At 42.7% G+C, this 23548-nt stretch overlaps 1 protein-coding gene across 1 annotated transcript in view; it reads left to right on the top strand.

Moving 5' to 3' along the window:
• Ttc27 (tetratricopeptide repeat domain 27) overlaps positions 1–23548 on the top strand; it is a 134706-nt gene that overhangs the window by 66052 nt on the left and 45106 nt on the right. Inside the window, exons 11-13 of the mRNA XM_051168623.1 lie at positions 2636–2731; positions 6112–6234; positions 20706–20933. Of these exons, the coding sequence (XP_051024580.1) occupies positions 2636–2731; positions 6112–6234; positions 20706–20933 (447 nt within the window). The remainder of the gene's footprint in view (positions 1–2635; positions 2732–6111; positions 6235–20705; positions 20934–23548) is intronic.

Here is a 23548-nt window from a genome sequence, read left to right as displayed (position 1 = left end):
AGTGTGTTCTGTGTAGGAGAGAGAAGTAGGCAGATGTTAAATGAATCTTTATTACATGTGGAGCCATTCGGCTCCGGTAGGGAGCTTACACCAGTGGTTCCCAGCTTGTGGGTTGCCACCCCACAGGGGTTGCATGTCAGATATCTTGCAGATCAGATATTTACATTATGATTATGTTATGCACAGTTATGAAATAGCGATGAAATAATTTTATGGTTGTGGTCACCAGGGCATGAGGAACTGTATTAAAGGGTCGCAGCATCAGGAAGGTTCAGAACCACTGTGCTAGATAGTGCGATGCCTGTTGACTGTTCTATCCAGTGGTCTTTGCTGTTTAAGAGAGCACCTGAGTATATCAGGACACAGATACCTGCGGGTCATCCAGAAGTATCTGAAATACACAAAAAGTTGGTTATTGACAAACCACAAACTACTTACTGAGTACCCAGTGTTACCTCATCATATCATCAATCAACATGGATTTTGTTTGAAAATAAAATTTTACACAGAACAAAGACTTGGTAAATTGTATGATGTTACTTTTAAATTTTAGGCTATTAAGTAAAAGGTATTTTTTTTTTTTTTTTTTTTTTGAAAAAGTGGTATGGTGGATTTAAAAAAGTCTTTCTTTTGACATGAAGGAAGTTTGGGGTATTCTGTGAAGACCATATGTCTTCAGGCAGAAGTTGCTGTTCTTTGCCCTGCCTCCCTCAGTGAAACAGCCTGGGCAGAGGCATGCAACCTTTTCCTATTAGGTTTCTGTGAAGCGAGGCCAGGAAGCCATGTCCAAGATAGTTGAAGAGTGTGGTTATGTCTCAATTTGTTCTGACTGACGTTGACTGAATAGAATCGTGAGCTGTCCAAGAAGTAATGTGTACTACTGAGTGTGTTCTGACATATGAATTCATCCTGTGAAACTGAGCTAGCGAGTGGAGGTCTCCCTAGCCAGGGAAGGCAGCGAGCCACAATTTTGGAGCTGTGTGCTACTTAGGAGGTGTTTGGCTCTGATGTACTTGCTGTTCTCATCTCTAATTAAATATTCGATAAAAGCTGCTAAAGGGACTTATTTTGTCTCAGGGTTTTGGGAGGTTTTAGTTCATCATAGCAGAGGCAGTGTGGTAAAAACAGTTCAATCTTGTTGGTAGGAGCATGGCTATTCACACTGGCCAACCAAGAAGCAGAAAGATCTAGATCAGAATTAAAGGCAGGTGTACCCTTCAAAATTAGTCACTCTTGGTCACCTACTGCTCTTGGCTCAAAAGTTCTGCAACTTCCCAATATCAACTCCACAGCCGGGGACCAAGTGTACAAGTGCTTGAGCCTTTGGGGACATTTCACATCAAACCATGGCAGAGTTCTGTGAGGATGTTTTAGGTTCCTGTCCTTATCTTTTTTTCCCCCCCCCTGAGGAAGTCTAATCTTAATTCTTAAATTTAGTTTCAATTTTTAAATTACGTTTTGTAAGAAATTGAAACAACTTGAAAGAAGACAAAAGTATTGCACAACCCTTCCATATCCCGGTGTGTGAGAGTGTTGTCACACAGCGCTGTGCCATCCTCATATGCAGGAAAGACCTCATCCTACTTAACAGCTTTGTGTGTTAGAATCAGAAAATTAAGAAAGACATGTGGTGGTGCATGCTTTTAGTCCCAGAACTTGAGGCAGAGGCATGCAGATCGACATGAGTTCGAGGCCAGCCTGGTCCAAGATAGCCAAGGCTACACAGAGGATCCCTGTCTTGAAGCAACGGCCGCCCCCCCCCTCCAAAAAAAAGTCTGATACTAGAAAAAGCTGTAGTATGGACAGAATGGCAAATGAGGAGGTGGGACGCTGACTGTGGTAATGGGGCTGCTGTCCATGTGCTTGCCTAGGGTGCCACACTGTGCTTATATTCAAGTTGACATTTTGTATGTGAACTTTTTGATGACAAGCTGCTTGATTACTGCTCAGTGCCAGCTTTTGACTCTGCAGTTGGCCTGGGTTCCTGTTTGCAGAGAGCCGTCTTGGTCATCTCATCTGTTGCTTGCAGTGGTCTGTGGGAGCTGGTTTTGATTCCCAGGTTTGGAATCTCAGCACATCGTAGGGATTCTTGAGTTACAAAGCTTGCAGCCACCCACTGCACCTCACAGGTAGTCTTGTTGAATGGATGTTCGCCCTTACATCCTTTTTGCTGAAGAATGAGGGTACTTGTTTGTAATTGGAGAGACCTGCCTTTTCTCATTACTTAATCCCTGAGAAAAAGAATCCCAGGTTCTCCATATAGTTATTCTCTCATTGACGTTAGAGAGTGACATTGTCAAAACTGGAATTATGTTGGAGATAAATACAATAAAGAACAATTTTCTTAGAGAAAATGAAATATTCTACTAATAACGCTTGTTCTTTGAGAGATTTATTATAGGAAATTGTAATTAAAAGTTTTTTCTGGTGTGCATATTTATAGAAGTATTGATTAAACTTCAAGTTTTTGAAATGCTTAATCTCACAAGAAACCTCATGCATCTCCTCTAATCTTGACAAAATGAGTTGAATTCTTTGTTATTTATATGTGCATCTAAATAATGTTTATAACAGGAATTTGTTTATATTAAAATTATTATGCATACAGATTGTGTTTATTACATGTATTCTTTAGGCTCTTGTAGACCAATTTGAAGATAAAACTACATCTGTCCTGGAACGTCTGAAGATTTTCTATTGTTGTCGAGTGCCCCCTCACTGGGCTATTCAGGTACCTTTGCTTGTCTTTGATATGAAAAATATTCTAAATTAGAAAAGAAAATATGTTAGAAAGGGATGACTTACATGTATTTTTAAAAAATTTTTAAGCATTTTATTAAGTGAAATTAATAAAGGCAATTATGTATTGCCAATTGTTTCAAATTGCTGTTTTGATTAAAGTAGTAGTAGATTTTAAAACATTTAGAATGGTTTTAAATTGGTAGTAGATAGAATCCAAACAATTAAGATAGGAGAATCATAAATGTTTTTGTTTTCCTTTTCACGAGTTGGAGTTCATTAAGAAAAGGTTTCAATACAAGTTAAGTGTACGTATCAAGAGGGAGAAAGAGAACGGAAAGAGGAGAGCGTGCGTTACGGAGAGAGCGGGTGTGCCTTAGTTAAGGAAGGAACGGCTTTGGCTTCTTAGGAGACTTGCCTGCTTGCTTTCATTTTCAAAAGGACATTTTATATTCACTTTTAAAAGTTTGACTCAGTTTTTATTATGTATGAAGGAGTGAGTGTGGGTGTATGTGTATATGTGTGTGAGTGTATGATTTTAAGTTTGTGAGTGTGTGTGTCTGTCGGTGAGTGTGTATATGTGAGTGAGTGTGTGAGTGTGTGTGTGAGTGTATGATTTTAAGTTTGTGAGTGTGTGTGTCTGTCGGTGAGTGTGTATATGTGAGTGAGTGTGTGAGTGTGTGTGTGAGTGTATGATTTTAAGTTTGTGAGTGTGTGTGTATGTGTGACTGTGTGTGTGCACATACACATGCTATGTGTGTGCGGGTGATGATGGAGGACAAATGAGAGTAGAGTGCCTTAGAGCTGAAGTTGCAGGTGGTTGTGAGCTGTTGACTCAAGGAACTGAACTCTGGTCTTAGAAGAGAAGGAAGTGTTCTTAACTGCTGAGCCATCTCTTGGAACCTAACACTTTATATTTCAATCTCTTTAAGAGCTTTCAATAAACAAACAAACAAACAAACAAACAAACCTTTAACCCTTTTAATGATATCGATTACAAAAAATAAAAAAGGAAGCATTCACTGGCACATTGTATTTTGAGTTTATACCTGACTGTTCTTTTCTTTCCAAGATGCCAGGGTGACATGGGGAGCTCCTAGCCACACCGAGCCAGTGTGCTGCCTTTTGGCCCATGCTTCTCCTGGATTATAGACATATTCGCCCTAGTTGTTTCTTAACTTTATGGGCAAGAAAATTGAGCCAGTGCAGTGAACTTTGCATATGCACTAGCTCCCAGGGTCTTGATATTTGGTATAGTTAATTTTATTTTACACCCCCACCCCCATTTGAGACTGAGTCTTACTACGTAGTCCTGGCAAGCCTGAAGCTTGCAGAGCTCTGCCTGCCTCTGCCGTCTAAGTGCTGGATTAACAGCTCTTAGCAGGATGAGGACTACAATTTCCACAGTTCCTTATTTTATCACACTCATTTTATAAAATGTCCCCGATTTTATAGAGGAGGCACTGTGGCACACAGATTAAACGGTGTTAGCGAGAGGGTTCTAATGATTTAGTGACTTGGTGTTTTAATCAGCTTCCTGCTCTTCCACGTGTGTATTATACACAAAGGCGGAGACTTAGAAAAGTTGCCCACTGCTCAGTGGCCCAGGGGCCCCATTGTGAGAGTCCTCAGAGGGGTTAGAAGCTAGGCTCATTTGTTGCACTTGGAAGGGAACACAGTAGAGAATTCTGCTGTAACTCTCAGGAGCAGCTTCCTCATCCAGGAGGGGAGAGCGGCCAGATGCTTGGGTGCACACAGCCCCAGCCTGTGGAGTTTGCAAAGTGCCTTGTCCTATGTGCTGGCTGGTTAGCAATTGATTCTGAGCTGTTGTTATGAGATACCATGTCTGTGAGTGTGAGCTTCTGTCCTTTGGTTGTGAGTCTGAGCCCTCTCTCCAGCTGTGTAGCTGTTTCTGTTTCTCAACAGACCATTATGAAACCTAAATACCATCCAGATAAGAGTTCAGATGATTGGTTGTCTCCTTAAGAAGCTGTGGCTTTAGAATCCTTAGGCAGTTTGATAAAATGCAGATAATTTTCATCAAATTATTGAATTGCCCTTTTCCTTTCAACACAGTGACTAGCCATATCTTCATGTAGTATCTGAAAGCTAAGTGCCAAAAGCAATTTATTGTAAGAAAAATCTTTACCACTGGCCAGCTGTATCATCCTGGGCAATTTTCTTCACTTTTAATTAAAAAATATCGAAGTACTTCCTGCATGAGCAGCAGATTGTGTCGCTGTTTCTATACCCTATATCTGATGCTCTGAAATTGCCAAATTCCCCTATGTTTTGTGATACATAGAAATATCAGTAAGTCCTGTCCCCTTTTCTTTTTGGTACAAGAGTCTCAGTATACATCACTGGCTAGCCTAGGAACTCACTATGTAGACCAGGTTGGCCTCCAGCACATGGAGATCCACCTAGTTTTGCCTCCCAGTATTGAGATTAAAGGCACATGCCACATGCCTAGCTTCCACTAGCCTTTTAATTCTTATGTGAACTGAATTTTCAAAGAGTGGTAAAGATTTCTTCGAAAGAGAAGCAACACAGTGCTCACTGATATCAAACCAGACCTAATTCAACAACATCATCGCCGTTAATAGATAAGCCTACTATGTTTTCCATGCCTATAGGACGGGCCACCTACAACATAGTTTATCTGGGGGCTGGAGAGATGGCTCAGAGGTTTAGAGCACTGCTTGCTCTTCCAAAGGACCCAGGTTCAATGCCTAGCACCCAGCTTAACACCTGCCTGTAACTTCAGTTCCAGGGCTTCTGACACCCTTACACAGATATACATACATGAACATTTAAAAAAAAAAGCTATTTCTTGTTGAATGTATTTTTTACTGGCCCTAATCTGCTTTGCTCATTTTGGTCTTCCAGGACTGTGGAATTACTGTGGCTTACTAGAGAGTGTCTAAAATAAGTAAGACTGATTGAGACAGCCAGAGATGCCCTCATGTGTAAATTCCTGAGGACTAAGTGCAGAGATTTTATGGTGTCTGCACTGCTTCCTTGGAGCTTTTAACACTGATTTATTGGATATGACTTTTATAAATCAGAGATTCACATGGAAGGAATCTTTCAATAAGAAGGAATTAATTTGGCTTTTTGATTTCCGAGTTCTTAAAAATTAGATGCATTGAGTATTTTGATCAATTCCTGTTTTGTTTGTAGCACTTCATCATCTGTAAAAAAGCTTCCTGAAGTAAGTATGGTTCTCACAAATCCCTACATAGAGGAATTCCATAAATGATATATGCATTACAGTATGCAGCCTTTAAAAGGCAGGTTGGAGATGCTGCGAATTAAAGTGGGGCTTGCTTCAGAGCAGGGGGTGCTCATGGCTTGCCTTTGTTTTCCCAGCGCCAGCTCGCAGGTCTGCTGTTTGAGTTGGGGTGCACCACTTCTGCCCTTCAGATATTCGAGAAGCTGGAGATGTGGGAAGATGTGGTCGTCTGTTACGAAAGGGCTGGGCAGCACGGGAAGGTAGGTGACAGTCACTAAGTGACAGCCGCGTCTGTGTCGTTGGAACCTTCTTCCCTCCGCATGTCTCCCTCACTCTTTACAAAGTCACTTCTGACAGTATTTTCTTACATTCCTTGTTTCACTTAAGACATTTAGTATTTTCTTGGCTTTATGTTGGACAGCTTATTTTCTGTGTTCATACAAGAAAAAAGAAGCCTGGGGTTGATATGATATTTGGCATTTAAGAAAGTAATACAAACTTTGAAGGCACTGCCCATTTTGATCTGTTTTCCTATTGAAGTACAATATGAGTTTATTTTAATTTTCTTTGGGGTACCTGATGATGAGAGGCTGTGGACACGAGGGAGCTTATCTAGAAGGCTGAGTCTGTGCAGGAAAGTTGGTGTGACCCCTGCTGAGGTGGAGCATTGCTAAGTGTGTGACGCATATTTAATTCCACTGTTAAATTGAGTTAAGAAAGAAAATGTTGTAATATTTGCATCTGTTATTAATCTGTTGTTTCTGCTCGTACATGAACCATATTTTAAGACTTGTGCTCTACATTGTGAGTTGCTGTAAAACTGAACACATTGAAATCATATGTTAATTAAAACTATTTTTATTTTATGTGTATGAGTGTCTTGCCTATATATATGTATGTGCACTGTGTGTGTGCTTGGTGCCCACAGAGGCCAGAAGAGGGTGTCAGGCTGTCTGGAACTGGAGTTATAAATGCTTGTGAGTTGTTTTGTGGCTGCTGGGAACTGAGCTGAGGTCCTCTGTAGGAGCAGCTAAGTTGGGTCTGCAGCCCCTGTTTGTTGACTCTGATTGCACTTTACATGAGTAAATAGTTCACACAACAGAGTGAAATCTTTAAGTTGGTGTTTACTCTCACATCATTTGTTGGATTTAATTGCTATTTAAAGTGGAAAGAAGTTCTCAGTATGATTTGGCATTGAAACAAAAAGCCGTTGAGTCAGAACCCAACCAAAACAAAAGACATAGCCAGAACAAAGGGATGAATTTGGAATTTGTGAAATGAACATTTGCTATTGGTGAAATAGTCATAATTTCACTAACATTTCTATAAAAGTTACAGCCAAGTGTTTTGTGAGAGCTAAAAAGGGAAGATACTTTAAAAGCAGATGCAGGCCAGGTGCACACCTTTAATCCCACCACTTGGAAGGCAGAGGAAAGTGGTTCTCTGTGAGTCTGAGGCCAGCTTGGCCCACATAGTAAGAGCATGTTTCAACAAAACAAAGCAAAACAGAAAACCAGAAGCTAATGAAGCTTTGTTTTGTTCTAAGCTATATAAAGAGAGAGTGCCATAGGAAATGTTCAACAATGTGCGAGGGCAGAAAGAATTATCAACTTTACTGAATAGATTAGGGGGGAAATTAAAACATTTTCTTTTTCTTTCTTTCTCTTTTCTTTTTTTGAGATTTATTTATTTATTATGTGTACAGTTTTCTGCCTGCACTCCAGAAGAGGGTAGCAGATCTCATGATGGTTGTGAGCCACAATGTGGTTGCTGGGAATTGAACTTGGGACCTTCAGGAGAGCAGTCAGTGCTCTTAACCTCTGAGCCATCTCTCCAACCCCAAGATTTTCTTCTTTCATTAAAAATTAGTTTTATTATTGGTAACACCTCAAATTTGATGAAATATAGAACTGTTTTTCCAAAACCTTAAATATTTTAAGCATCTTTGCTTAAAGAAAGACTAATGGAAGAATCAGGAGCTTAGTTTCCAGTCCTGTGTAGCTCCTATCTCATCCTTTCTACTGTAAAAGTCTTTTCCACTGGTTAACAGATAAAGAGTGGCTACAAGAAATATGGTCACTTTTTAATTGGTAGATTTGTTAAAAATTATTATATTTATATGAATGGATGTTTTGCCTGCATGTGTGTCTGTGTATCATGTACATATCCAGAGTCTATAGAGACCAGAAGAGGGCTTCAGATCCCTGGACTTGGAGTTAGAGACATCTGTAAGCCCTGTGTGCGTGCTGGGAATCAAACCCAAGTTTTCTGGAAGAGGAGCCAGTGTTCTTAGCCACTGTGCCATCCATGTCTCCCGCACTGAAGTAGGAGTTTTTTAGAAAAAAAGAGAAAAAGAAAAAAGAAAAAAAGAAAAAGAATGTTTTATTTCTGGAACAGCTGAGCTTCTGGTGTTTGGCCATGTGCCAGTGGTTTTCACCACTTTTTGATTTCACCAGATGCTTGAAATGTAATTCTTGCATTTTATGCCTGATTTTTAAATGGCTAATTTAGAGATATCCCCGAGTCTAATGATTGTTACGATGACCATGTTTGCACCTTACCCGGTAGGCACTTAGACTTTCTAGTTTAGAGTACTGCCCGCAGACATTCTTGCTATTTAATGGCCATTGGCAAAACATCTGAGATTAAATTTGGTTGACCCTAGAACCAGAGCTAGTTCTCAAATGTTAACATTAATTCTTCAGTTATTTGGCTCACTTATCAGAGTTTCCTCTAGTTGATGGCAAAATCTCATTTTGTTGAGCAAACCTAGTTTGGTCTCTAAATAAGCAACAAAGGCGGAGCTGGCATCAGCTGAGTGGAGGTGAGGACAGAAGGGAAGAGTGTGGGGAGGATTAAGGGTTCTCATTTTTTTTATAGAGAGCCAGGTTTGCCGGGGATCGCATAGCTGTGTCTTGATCATGCTATGTTTTCAAGTAACTGTAACCATGGATTCTTAGCATTTTTTTTTTTAAGTTGCAAGTAGCTGTGTTACTTTGAAAACAGCTGAGTGTTTCTAGTAATCAGTTTAGGGATTGTTGTTGTTGTTTGTTGTTTTCCAAGATAAGAGTACTTCCTTTCTGTGACTTGTGAGTTTCTTGTGTGTTCTTTGCCAGAGCAGTCTTCCCAAGGCAATACCTGACCACGGCAGTCCACTCGTCAGTAAGCCCCCTTTTGTCTCCAGGATGAGCAGTGAGTGGTGGCAGAGGCTTTGTCCTTCATGGCCTCCTCCCTCGCAGTCTCTTGTCCATGTCCTCCCAGGGCTCCAGGAACCTGAAGCTCCTCTAGTTCCCTGGCTTGGTGGCATGGCCGCAGTTCAAGGCCGGTGCATGCTCGTGCCCTTGTGTCAAGAATGCTTGTCATCCTTAGCTGACTCTGGCTTATTCTTTGGGTCTCCTTCTGATGTTTACAGAGTGTCTGGACTCTGCCTGCTCTCCGGATCTATGCTGCTGCTGTCAGCTCCTCAGCATCCAGGACTGCTCTGATACCGCATTAGCTGGCTCATTTCCCTGGGCTCTTCTATCTGTCTGTGTTACTTAGAGCTGTGTCCCCAGGCACCATAGGCCCAAGTGAAAATACGCCAGTAGAACCGTCCTTACAGACGATGACCATATGGCAGAACTCCTGCTACCGTCCTAGTTTGTTCTCAGTAGTGAGACTCCTGTCTGCACTTCCATTTTAACTTGAGAAATAGAAATGAGGACCTTTAGGAATTCCGATTTTCACACAGTAACTACAAGGACACCATAGTTTGTTGTTTGATAATGCACTTCCTAAGCGCTTGTCATGGCTTATTCTTTATGTGTTTAGTTCGTAGTCCTTACATGTTGCTCATGAGAAACTGCAAAGTATGAACCACTTTTGTCATTTCACTGGTTAACATTGGTAAGTGACAGCTTCTGTCTTCCAAGAGCTGACATCATTCCCCTTAAAGCCTGACCTTTGCCACACCTCCTGCCTTCATGGTTATTGTTACTCCCCTAAAAATTAGAGATTAGATTTTTAAGGTAAACTCTGCATAGGCACAATAATTGAAAATGCTCCCCAGCTGGGTAATGCAAATAAGAGGTGCCCAGCTAATCAGATAATGAGTCTGTTTTAAATTACTCTGTTTTATCTTGGCCTTGGCCTTGGAGTGTTTGGATTGGCAAGTATGCCTTGAGAAATCTAGCCAGAGCCTGGTGTTGTCACACATAAATGCAAGAAGCAAGCTCTGAGCATGTGCCTCAGAAACACTACACAGGCCCAGCTGGGCATGGGGCCTTTGCGCTTTGCACCTCTTGGTTATTCCTCTTGGGACATGACTCTGTACCAGGAGGAAGCTGTCCTGCCAGTAGGACTGTCCTTGGGAAGAGGAGAAGCTATCCTAGGCATCCTGCCTCCTGTGTCAGGGCTGTAGTGTCTGGGCAGGGCAGGGTCTCTGAGAGCTAACCTCTCTGTGGTGAAATCAGCCTACGTTTGTTCTCTACTTCTGGGGAGAAGTCTGGAGTTAGTGACCCATTGTGAGTCCCTGCACATGGCACTGTTTGTTCTCTACTTCCGGGGAGAAGCCTGGAGTTAGTGACCCATTGTGAGTCCCTGCACATGGCACTGTTAGACCTAGACACGCGCATGGCTCTTTGTAACTCAAGCCTATTGCCAAGGCCAGATTTTTTAATTTTATTTTTTTAGTAGTTAAAACATTATGCTCGTGTGTGTGTTGTGTTCATATGTGTGCTCACATGGATGTGCATGGAGACCCCAGAGGTACAGGCAGTTGTGAGCAAGAGCAAATGGTCCTGCCTGAGCCACCTCTCTAGCTCTCTAGCAGCACCTCTTAAGCTCTGGGCCTGTCTCTCTCCACCCACTTGGAGTGAGCTGGCTTGGTTGCTAGGACTGTCTGTTGTCTCAGTCGTCCTCAGGGTACCCTTTCTGTGCAGAACCATCGCGTCCACACTTGTCTCCGCCTGCCATTTTTTTTGATGGGAGGACTTCCCACAGTTGTTTGTCTGCCAGCTCCCTTTTCTTGTCTGCTGACCAGATGAGGGCTGCTCTTACCACACATTAAATTTTAATTCCTTCCACTAATCCACAATGATCAATACAACTCAGAGCCAGGAAGAGCAGTTTGAGAATTTCTTCTGACTAAAGTACAAAGAGTAAACCCTGGAGCCCCGCCCCCCACTGGAGAGTGAACATGACCTGCACCTTGCTGCTTACCCTCAACTCTAGGCCTGACTGAGTGCTGTCTAGGATTGGAGCAGGAGGGTGGGATCTCTCTCCCTCCACTCTCGGATTTCCGTTTCACAACGTAGAACAACATATTGTTATAGATGTGAGTGACTGCTCCTCCTCTCTGACAGTCCTACCTGACCTGCACAGGGAATGGTGGGATTGGGTCCCACAAAGTCCTAGGAGTTTATGCTCTGAGTTTGAAGTTGAACGTTGACAGTTTGTGGGTAGATGTAGGCCAGCAGGGCATTTTGTCTGTCTTTCACAGTATGTTTAAAAATTTTCATCCTTTAAAAAGTTCAAATTTCTTGGCTTCTCTTAGAGATCCAAAAGATGAAAAACAACCAACCAAACAACCAAAACAACCCCAAACTAAGAGCCAAACGAAAACCAAACAACCAAATGAATACTGGGTCCAAGTCCTACATGATGTACTAACTGGCTGGTGAGGCGCACTGCACTCCTCCCCTAGGGAGGGTCGGTCATTTTACAGCCTTGGGGCTAAGCAGTGCAGGTCCCTGTGTTATCTTAACTGTAATTGTAGCTTCTGCTGAAGTCTGAGCTCTAAGTGTGTGCGGAGATTCACATTCGATATTAAGAAAAGCAATTGTGTGAGATTGTGAAAACAAAGTAGATGAGTAAGTTTCCTTTGCATATCTTGTAATACAGTTTTAATAGACATTTTAGTGACAAGTTTTCCTCTGTCTTTATAAATGTGCATCTGAGCTATGTGTCATGCTAGGATTTAGGAGGCGAAGGCAGGCTAGCTATGTGTTTGAGGCAAGCCTGGGATACACAGTGAGACCGATTTCAACCCCTCCACGCTAATTTGGATTTTCTTACAGGGAAGAGCAGCAACCAGCTCACTAGAAGCTTCTCCACTCTGAAGACTCCTAGTTGGTCACATTTTGATACTGCAGACTGATGGTGCAGGGCCTGTGCACAGGGCCCCAATGCATATATTTTCTTGTAGTTCTTTTTCTTTTTTAAAAATATATTTTATTAATTTATTCATATTACATCTCAATTGTTAGCCCATCCCTTGTATCCTCCCATTCCTCTCTCCCTCCCATTTTCCCCCTACTCCCCTCCCCTATGACTGTGACTGAGGGGGACCTCCTCCCCCTGTATATGCTCATAGGGTATCAAGTCTCTTCTTGGTAACCTGCTATCCTTCCTCTGAGTGCCACCAGGCCTCCCCATCAAGAGGATGTGGTCAAATATGGGGCACCAGAGTTTGTGTGAAAGTCAGACCCCACTCTCCACTTAACTGTGGAGAACGTCCTGCACATTGGTTAGCTCTGGGTAGGGGTTCAAAGTTTACTGCACAAAGCAGAAAGAATCAAATGATATATACTCACTTATATCTGCACACTAGCCCAAGGGGCTTGTCCCATGAAAGTCTTCACTTACCAGGAAAGTGGGACAGAGGGGAGGACATCCTATTGGGACTCTAGGTGAGAGACGCATGGGAGAATAGGGAAATAGAAGGATCCAGAGGGTCCTAGAAACCTACAAGAAAAACATTATGATGGGCGGATCTGGGTCCAGGCTAGTTCTTTTTCTTAAGTAATAAATTATGCAGATTTAGAGGCTACGTAGAGGAGAAAGGATAACCCTGGGACATGTTGGAGAGGAGAGACAAGAATGCAGTCCGCCTAGTTGAAGACAGGAGATATATTGCCTTTGAGCACCGCCTAGGGACAGGGAAGTCTGTGGCAGGAGGAGGAGGAGGTATAAGATCTCAAGGAGGAGGAATTAACTTATCCAACACAAAAATGCACCGCATTGATTTGTGGGAAGAGGTCAGCCCAGCCCAGGCATGGCCACACTCTGCTCTTACTCCCGTTCTCTAGGAAGCTGCTGAGCGCTGACCCTCCACACCCATCTTGCAGATAGCAGAACACCCACAGGTGACAGGGTTGGCAGAGACAAGTGGCATCCCACCCACCATGTTCCTTCCTGGTTCTTAAGGTGGCTGGGAGTTGGGGGTTGAAGTAATCTACCAAGGTGAAGTCCTTGACCCTTCAGCATGTCTCAGTGGGAACACTTTCCTGCTTTATGCTGATTCTTTGTTTTGTGTGTTTATTTTGTCTCCTTTGCAAAGGTTGGAAACAGCGAGTCTTGGACTCTAGCAAATCTTCAAGTCTATAATGCTATGACTGTAGTCAGAAATAGAATATATTTTGTCATGTTTTTAATCAAGCAGATACTGTTAGGGTAGGAGTTGATACTCTGAGCTTTGGAGCCTCCTTAAATATGGGCTATCTGTTGAGCAGAGAATCTCTTGCTGGCTTTGGTATTTCTCTATGGTTAACAGCAGTATTTCTCTTTTTTTGACCTTTTAAAAAAGCCGTGTGTGTGTGTGTGTGTGTGTGTGTGTGTGTGTGTGTGTGTGTGTGTGTGTGTGTTTATTTATAAGTAAGTAATTAAGCAAGTACAAGTGCACAGCTGTGAGTCTTATGTGTGGAGGCCTCTGTCTAGCTAAGTTTCTTTCCCCTGGGTTTCTGAGGCAGGGTCTGTTGAACTGGGAGCCCATGGATCCTGACTCTCCAACTACAGTAGCAGTTTGCTCCAGGGATACTGGCTCTACTGCTAAGATTGAAATTACAGTGGCCTGTCTACTTGGGTTCTGGGGATTCGAACTCTGGTCGACATGTTTGTATATCAAGTGCTTGAACCATCTCCCCAGCCCCTCATTTCTAATTTTAGTGACTTGAGGCTTCAGAACCGTCTTTTGGTCTGGTATATTTCTGGCCTCTGCCTCTTTTATCGTTGCTATTTCTGCATGCCTTGGCTTTAGCTTGCTCTTCTTTTTGATACTTATGGTGGAAGGTGAGGTTATTGATTGACATTTTTTTCTTCTTTAGCATAGGCATCCAGAGCCATAAATTTTCCTCTGTGCATACTTTTGCCATGCCCCGTAAGTTCTGGAATGTCTCTGTTTTGCTTCAGCTCAATGTGCTTTTAGTTTTGCTGTAATTTCCTCTCTGACTCATGGCTGCTCAGGAGTGTGTGTTTAACTTCTGCATGTTGGTGAGTCTCTTAATCCGTTCTCTGCATGACTATAGTCCTTTTCTGATTTACTGGGGCTTGTATCATGAGCCACCATTTAGCACATCCTGGAGAATGCATGGGATTCTTGAGAAGAACGTGTATTTCGCTCTTGTCAGTTGGAGTGCTATTTAAAAAATCTTTCTGGTCAGAGCATCTGTAGCATTGTTCATGTCTTCCATTTCCATCTGTTGTGTAGTTTTCTGTCCTATTGCAAGCTAGGCATGATGTCTCCATATAGCATTGCTATATGTATGGCCCATGTGTCTTGTCAGAACTGTCAGTTCCTGCTCTGTGCACTTTGGGGATGTGTTGTAGGCATACCCACTTATAACTGTTACCTCTACTTGATGAAGTAGACATTCTATCATAAAAGTGATTTTCCCCTATTAACAGTTTTTTCTAGAGCTCTGTTTTGTCTGCCTAATGTAGCTACCTTGGCTTTCTTGGTTACTGGTCATCCCTTCCCTGACAATTTCACTTTCAACCTGTTTGTATGCTCAGATCTAAAGTGTGTCTCCTATAGATGACATCTTAGTTGAATAATTTTTTATTCTTTTTGTCTGTTTCTGCCTTTGGTTTGAATATTTAGTTCCTTTATACTTCATCACTGATGATATAGGTATATGTCAATCTTTTTTGTGGTTTTTTTTTTTTTTTTCCAGACAGGGGTTTCTCAGTGTAGCCTGTCCTGTCCTGGACTAGCTTTGTAGACCAGGGTAGCCTCAAACTCACAGTGATCCTCCTGCCTCTGCCTCCTGAGTGCTGGGATTACAGGCGTGTGCCACTGCACACAGCTCATCAATCATTTTTAATGTCATATCTTTTCTTCAATTTTGTTGTCACTCTGTTATTCTCTACCTCATGCAGCTGTGAAATTTATCAGTAATCTCTACCTGTTTTCAAGGGCTTTTCCCTGCACAAGCTCAGAGCTGGATGAAATGCAAGTGGGCTTTAAGGCCTTCCTCAGATGGCAGATGATATGAACCAAACCCAGTGGGCTCTCTCTGGTGGCTGCTAGACCAGTTCCTACTGCTGCTGTGGGCTGTAGATTTTAAAGAACACTACAGAGTTGGAGCGGGAATTGGCCTGGCCAAGTTACAGTGCCACGTGTCCTCATCACGATCCGGCCATTTCTTTTGAATGAATGTACTTTGTGTTATTGCACGCATGTACCTGGTAACTTTGAGAGCACTAAAAAGCTGGTTCTCTTTCTGGTGGATTTTCAGATGTCTTTATGTTCTTGCTCTCTTCCTTTCTTTGTTCCTTCCTTCCTTGCTTACTTGTTGTTGTTGTTGCTGCTGTTGTTAACCCATGGAATAAATAACAACATTAAGCCTGGAGAGAGGTTCTGGTTTCTAGGTTTGTAGCTTTTGGTTGGAGACCAACCACTTGATTGAGAAATCTAAGTTTTCACTTTGTCTCACATGGTTAATACCTATTTCTCAGAATTAAGGTAGGCACTGAGGGCAGTGCACTTACTCACCACTGACTGAAAATTAACCCGTGAGTCATTAATGGGAGGCCACAAAAGGTAAAGGCGATGTTGATATGTATACACATATAAGGTAAAATGTCAGCAAGGTTGTACTCGCTTTATTTGTGCAAGTAGTAGAATTCTTGGAATCCTTTTGGGAGTAAGGGGTTTCCTGGAGCCAGGCCTTGTATAACTATGGGAAGATCTAGGAAAGTTACACTGTGAAGTCAGAGTCAGAGGATCGGGGACGAGGTCTTCCAGCAGCCTGCGTGAGGCGTGGACACAGGTGGGCCAGTCAGACACTGAGGGGGAATCTGAGAGGCCAGGCACTGCAGCCATTGAGTCGAGACCATGAAGGGGAGCTTAAACGAGGTTTGTGGGAATCTCTGGGAGCTTTGTAGCTAGTGGCCCTGTGAGCTCAGTGGGAGATTCTCCCAGCGAGCCTGGAGTAGCTTTTGTTGATCAGCAGGGCTGCCTCACAACTGGAAAGATCAGCCACACACCCAAGGCAAGGGCCACCTGGGCTCGCCTGGATGCTCTGGGTCTTGTGTGGCACTGTATTTGCCCGAGACTTCTGTGTCTTAATGAGTTTCCATGCTGGCATGCCAAGGCTATGGGTTCACTCTGCCTTGCAGTTCCCCAGCAGGTTCCCCTCTGCTGGGAATTCTGATCTGGAATTCTGACCTGGAAACAAGCAAAGGGGATTTTAGGAAGCCTTTCTAGGTTAAGCACATTAACATGACATCAATGCCCTTTGGCTTAGCCCTTGACTTGGGAATTTGGTTATCTGGAAGACAGAAAACTGCTGGCAGATACTTTGTGCATTATCTTACATAGTTAAAGAAAAATTCTGATAAAGGGAAATTTAAAAACATTTACTTTTCTAGCAGAGCTTAGAGCAATAAGATTGAGCATTTATTTCACAAGCCTTGTGTCTGAATGACTTGGCATTGAAGGAGGAAAGATCTACTTTCAGTATTTTCAGAGTAACTCAGACCACCATGATGGTGGAGACATAGCAGAGCTTAGGGCAATGTGAGTGTGTGGCAGGCACAGAAGGACCCAGCAGGAAGCAGAATGATGCCCACATCAAGCTGGGGGTTCCCATTAAAGGCCCCACTGCTAGAGGTTCCAAACTAGTGCTGATAGCTGGGGACCAAGTGTTAAAAACAAGAGCTTATGTGTAACATTTCAGATTAAAACTGTAACCTCTTGTTTTACTTAATAGATGAATTCCTTGGTGGTAAATTATAAAGACAGTTTTTATAAGTTGAGCATTTCCTTGTAATAAGCCATGGTGTAAAGCACGTGATTTTTAATTGGTTTCTGGTTGACATTGATATGATTTCTTATCTTGGCTTCTTGAGTTCTATCAGTAGAGTATCACCAAGGCCACTGACTGATGAGGTCTGGTGGGCTGATAAGACAACCAAAGCATAAAGTTCATGTTGCTCTCAGGCAGGATAGGACACTCTTCACTGTCCTCTGATCTGACAGGATGTAGCTCTTGGGTAGAAAGCCTTTTCTGTATCCTTATCCATTTCTCAAGGGCCGGGGCTTCAGAAAAGAGACCATGTCCTGGACAGTAACTATGCACGTTCTCAGGTTAACTGGGTGGGTTAACTGCACCCTATACACTTAGCACCTTTGCGCTTCAGACAGGGCTTTCTGTGGCGGATGTGGACATGCAGTGCTGTCCAGGCTTATCCTTCCACATGGAAGGGGGAAGCCTGAGGGGCCATTGCTCGGCTCTCTGTGCTGCAGTAACAGCCAGCTTGCTCTGTGTGCAGGAGCCAGGGAAGTAGACTTACAGGCCTACCCTGGAGCGGACTGACTCCTGCAGATTCTTTATGTTCCAAAAGATTAGCATTAACCAAAAATGAACCTTGAAAGAAGCCTTTGTCCCAAGATACAAATAACCTAATAAATGGCTGTTTCCTTCATTAAAGCTAAATAGGAAAAGAATTTTGCTGTGCACTTGGTACATTATCACATGGTCCTTTCTAAGTGGTATCTGTCCTCCTTTATTGTGTTTAAGAGGCCGAGTCTTTAACGATATTCAGGGATAGGAACTTGGTGTGAGATGACATCTTAGAGTCGAGACCCAAATACTTACACTTTTTTAAATGTTACATACATCAAGATTGGCCTTAGTTGGCTGCCTGTCTGCGTTGGTTGGGTTGGTTGGGATTAGTCAGCCACTACTTACAATCCATGCTGGTCCAACTGCTCTAACATGGCTTTGGCTGCCTGTGCCTGTGCACGTCGTCAGGCCCATTTTGCTCCCAGTGTACTTGGCAGGTGTCTGCCACCTTGGGTCTCATCGTCTTTATTGGAATCTGGAAGCTTGTGACAGTGAAGTACTCACAAGCTTTCCCCTATTACACAGGACATTTATAATAGCCCTTTTCAAGTATGCTTTTTCTCCCCTGTGAACCGTGTTTCTCAAAGCCAAGATAAGGGAGCAACCCCTGGGTCCTTTGGGTGACAGAGCTGGGGCGGGTGAGTAGGTTGCACGTGATCAATTATCTCTCTGGTCTGAGTGTTGGATTCCGTCCTCCACATTACATGAGGAATTTCTGGTATCTCAGCTTCGCTTAGTTCTTGGCCACATTTGAGTCCATGTTTCATCCTGTAGTTGAGCACATTACTTAGAACTGTCCCCAGCTGTTTGAGTTAGCATTGTGAATCAAAACTCTTCTAGGGAATCTCAATTCAGCCTGATTTCAATTATGACCACGTTTGTCTCTGGTTTAACACCTCTAGGATCTTTTTGATCCCACGGTTTTTGCCCTATAAATTATAATCTTTCAGTGCCTTTTATGTGTGAGTTTATACATCTAGAGGCCATGACCTATAGATAGAATAGCGCAGGCATCAGCCATAGCATCTTAAGGTGAGGCACTGTCAATCTTGGATAGAGGACTGCCACCTCTGCTGGTGTAGGATGCAAAAGAAGTTGGGGAGTTTCTGTCCCTTGACCAATCCAAAAGTTCTTGAGCCTGGTCTTTAATGATTATTGGCCTCTTCTGCTCGTGGCCATGGTGAGGTAACTGGTACTCGGCTTAAGTCTCCTGCATCTCCTGCTGCTAGGTATGGATCTGCCCAAAACATAGTGGCTCAAACCCACTTAAGTCTCCCCTAAACTTGTCTCCGGTGTGCTTCTGTGGGACAGGAATTTAGGGAGGGCTTGGCTGGGCTTTGGGGTTTCTCAGCAGTTACAATTAGGTGGTGGTGCAGTGGGTGCTGCATGGGGCTTAGGAGACACCTACCAACACAAGTACTCCACTCTTAGCATAGCTTGAGACCAGCTGGATTATTTGTCCTCATGTCAAGGCTTCTCTGTGTGGTTTCTCCCCATGAATTACTGAGGGACAATGGGACTGCTTACAAGACAGCATAGGGCTCAACCCAGCATCCAGGAAAAGCTTACAACTTTGAAAGTCTCTCCCGTGTTATTTTTGCCATAGTCCCAAGCCCACCCACAGCACTTGCTGTGTAGCTAAAAGTCTACTGAGAAAATACAAATAAAAAGAAACATATATGATTAGCTCCAACTTTGCCACAGAACTAATGAGCCAGAGTCTGCCCTACCTGGGCTTCAGCAGTCCTGAGGGAGGCTCCACCCTGACAAGGACAGCACACCCTGAGGTCACCAGAAGCTCTCTGGTTCTTTGCCTCGAGGAGTGCAAACACCTAGGGCTGTTTCCTTTCCTTCGGCTGTCTAAGTGAGTTTGGAAGCAGCTGACCTACCTCTCACTTGGATTCCTTCATGGCACCCTGTCACTCAGGACACAAAGCCCTGCACTTGTAGGTGCTTTAATCTCAGGCACCAAGAAGACAATTCCACAATTCTTTCCTTACTGAGCATCATGGCCAGTGTTTATTCATGAGTGTGGCATCTTTCAACTCAGCAAGTAGATTCAGTTCCAGATCTCCAGGGGACAGTGCATGTAGTCACAGCTGTACTGAGTGACTGTAATGTTTATCACAGACCACAGAGTCCACTGTGACAGATGGAACAGAAAGGAATTTTAAGTGAGTCAGCTTTGGAATTTGTGGAATGGTGTGCTACAAAGTTTAAACGCCATCCTGTCAAGAGAAATGCTTTGAACCACATTGTAAGCTTATTTCGCCAAAGATGGTATGGCCACTATCGTATGAAGTTTTAGTTAAATGTTTGTCTTTTTCTGTCACAGAGTTTTTGCAGATAAATTAATAACCTTTATATTATTTGGAAATACTTATGTTCTAAAGCACTAAATTATAAATTTCATGTTTGTTTTTAAATTACATCTCCTCTTTTAAACAAAAGTTCAACAACTTAAATATAGAACACTTAAAAACCAACAAAACTGTCCTCATGCAGTGGGACAAGGTGAGGTAAAGCCACTTCTCTACAATTAAGCTCAGTTGTTTAGGGGTTAAGATATTTTTAGGTCTCGACAGATGTTTTAAGTTGATAAAGATGAGATATGATAGATACTGATTTACATTCAGAATGTTAGACTCACCAAGATAGAAAGATGTTTTCTTCAATGTTGCTAAATACAAATAGCCAAAACACTATGAGTGTAACATTAATATATTTCCTGATTGTTTCATGGTTCTCCTGCTATAGATAGTTATTGTATATATATGTGTGTACTAATATAAATATATATGTAAAAATATTAAAGAAAAAAGATACTTCTCTAAGAACAGCAGTGGGGCCCAGCAAACAGGAAATGAGCAAGAGTGGTGGAGGGGCCATCCTGACAGGTGGGAGCAACACAGAGCCTTGGGGATTCCAGGGCCTTAGAGTAGGCCCTGCCTCCCCTGGTTTCTTTTCTCTTGTGCTACATTTGTTTTTTCTTGGGCCTTTCTCAGGCAGCCTGTGCTCCTGAGCAAGTAATTGGAAATACACAGACTATGAGATAAAGGTTGAACGTGTGCTAAAAATACCAGGTAATTACAATTAAGTGATTTTGCTCTTTTTGTTGTTCACAGGCGGAAGAAATCCTTAGGCGAGAACTGGAGAAAAAGGAAACGCCCAGTTTATACTGCTTGCTCGGAGATGTCCTACAAGACCAATGCTGCTACGACAAGGCCTGGGAGCTGTCACGACACCGCAGTGCACGTGCCCAGCGCTCCAAAGCCCTCCTCCATCTTCAGAACAAGGAGTTTCAGGAATGTGTGGAGTGCTTTGAACGCTCAGTGAAGATTAATCCCATGCAGGTAGGACCTCGGAAAGCCTCTGGCCCTTGGCTTGGGGTTTTCTTTCCATAAATACCGTAACATGTAGGATGGGTTCCTGATTATTTAAGGAGGAAATGTCTAGATGTACACACATGCAAATAAATCAAAACATTTAAAATATTTTTTTCTGTGTGTGTGTGTGTGTGTGTGTTGTGTGTGTTGTGTACACGCACATGCGCAGGTACATGTGTCTGTGGGTGCATATGGAGGACAGAGCAGCCTACCTTGTATTTTGGGAGAATCTCTCAGTGTCTCTTACTGATGCAGAGCTCCCTATCTAGGCTGTGTTGAGTGCATTGAGCCTGAGGACCCCGCTGTCTGATCCCCAGTGCTGGGATTAGAGAGGCCTGCTGCCACTTGGGCCTTTGTACATGCTGGCCATCAAACTCAGGCCACTGTGCTTGAACATTGTACTGAGGGAGCCATCTCTCCAGCTCCATTTAAACAACTTTATAAGATGTGAAAAATTAATGCAGAAGGGATCTAGATCCTTACATTCATGGTAGGTCTGCAGGAGAGGACCTAGTTTTAAGGGAAATTACCTTTAGTGGTGCATAACTCAAACACTGTAGACTTGTGACCCAGGGTTGGGTGTCTCTGAAGAAAGCGCTGTCATTATGCTATGCTGTCTCTTTTAAGTGCCACAAAAAAGAGAATCTAGAATTAAAAATAAATGCTGACCACCATTTTCGTATCTGTCCAAAATATTAGGTTTAATGTGAAATCTAGGTAAATGGAGAGAGGCATCTGCAGAGCATTGATACAAAAATAGCACCACTTGCTTTATGTCAGGGTTGGGCTGCACACTAACATGCTGTTTATGGTGCATATCTTGGAGAGCTGGAAGACACACACCATTCTCGTCAGTGCATTTGAGATTGCTAGCTACCATCCACCCATACCCACTGTCTTGTTTGTTCATTTGGTTTTCCATGATACTCAAGACACTAGTGAAACATAATATTGGACTTCTCTGACTTGAGGGCACTAAAAGTTGAAAGTAGGGGAGACATCTAACCAATTCTTCAAGACAGGATTTGCTGACATACAGACCAATTTAAAATGTGAGTTCTTATTTCTGTTGTTAGTCATTTTCCTGTTGTCCCGACTTTTACACAAGAAGTAAAAATGAATTTCCTTGGTATCCAACCAGTGTGTGTAGCATGGAAAGAGGAAAATGGTCCTTCCCATCAAGTGTGCCAACCCAGCTCAACACGGGCTTTTCCTTTTCTTTATTATGTTGCGCTGCCTTTTGAAAAGCTTCCTTTCTCCTTCACTCTTCTCCTTGGTTAATGGACGACTCACGTTTGTAAGGCCCTGTGACACTACTACAGTATGAACTCGAGGCTCAGATACTCAAGGTGACCGGCGAGGCCAGCAGTGTCCCTGCTGGGGGGGAGGTTACTGCTGGTGTGAGGCAGGAGGTAGTTGTTGAATGCAGGATGGAAGGACAGGCATGGTCGGAGGGGAGCTGGTTTCTCAGGTGGAGAAAGAGCTTGAGGAAAAGCATGGATTCTGGAGTTTATATGGCTGTTCCAGTACATGCTTGCTATTTGGGTGGCCTATCCAAGCAGTGATTTTTCTTTTTGGGTTTTTTATTTTATTTTATTTTATTTTTGTTTGTTTCAAGACAGGGTTTCTCTGTGTATCCTTGGCAGTCCTGGAACTCACTCTGTAGACCAGGCTGGCCTTGAACTCACAGTGATCCGCCTGCCTCTGCCTCTCGAGTGCTGGGATTAAAGGCATGCGCCACGACGCCCAGCCAAGGAGAGTTTGTTTTTAATTATGTAAGAATTAAAATGGTTTTAATTCCATGTTGGCTCAGGGAGTTAAGGGGAACGAGGGGAGGAAAACAGACAAGCTCACAACTGCCTGCAACCCCAGCTTCAGGAGATCAATGCCCCTCCTCTGGCCTCTGGTAGCACCTGCACTCATGTGCACAGAGCTATAATCAGATACACATATACAGAGCCTAAAAAATAAAAATAAATCTTAAAAAAAGAGAAGAAAGCTATATCCAAATGGAACTTGTACCTGTGAAGGTGAATTTTATTTTGTTTTTTGTCATTCTTTAACATTTCACTTCCTTTGTTAGACAAATGAAAATGAGAAAAACTGGTTTCAATAGATTAATTTCTTGTAATAGATTAGTTTTTTTGACCTATTAATGCATTGTGGATAAAAAGTATGAGAAATTCAGTGTCATAGGGGCATGTCTAACTTTGTAAGGGCTATTATAAATTCATGTCTACTAAACAAACATTGAAGTTGAAACTGCTTGCTTCAGAGGAGACAAATTACACAAAATAAGACTCAGTTTTGCTTTATGTATTTCCCAGTAAGTAGCTTCTGTGTTGTTATTAATAGTAGTGGTGGTGATAATTTGAGGTACTATCTTACTTTGTAGCCCCAAAATGGCCCAGAATTCAGTCCTCTTGCCTCAGCGTCCTGAATCCTGGAATTATGCTTGATAATTATACTTGAACTTAATTATAGCTGGCAATAATACCACTTTTGAATATGGGCTTTTTAATACACTGATCTTTAAATCCCCAACTAACATGATAAAACCAACATTTGGCAATTAGTTAATA

This window comes from Acomys russatus, chromosome 1 (genome assembly GCF_903995435.1).
Source record: "Acomys russatus chromosome 1, mAcoRus1.1, whole genome shotgun sequence".
Lineage (NCBI taxonomy): Eukaryota > Metazoa > Chordata > Mammalia > Rodentia > Muridae > Acomys > Acomys russatus.
Note: the sequence above shows the minus strand (reverse complement) of the source record. Positions and strands in the feature narration are given on the sequence as shown.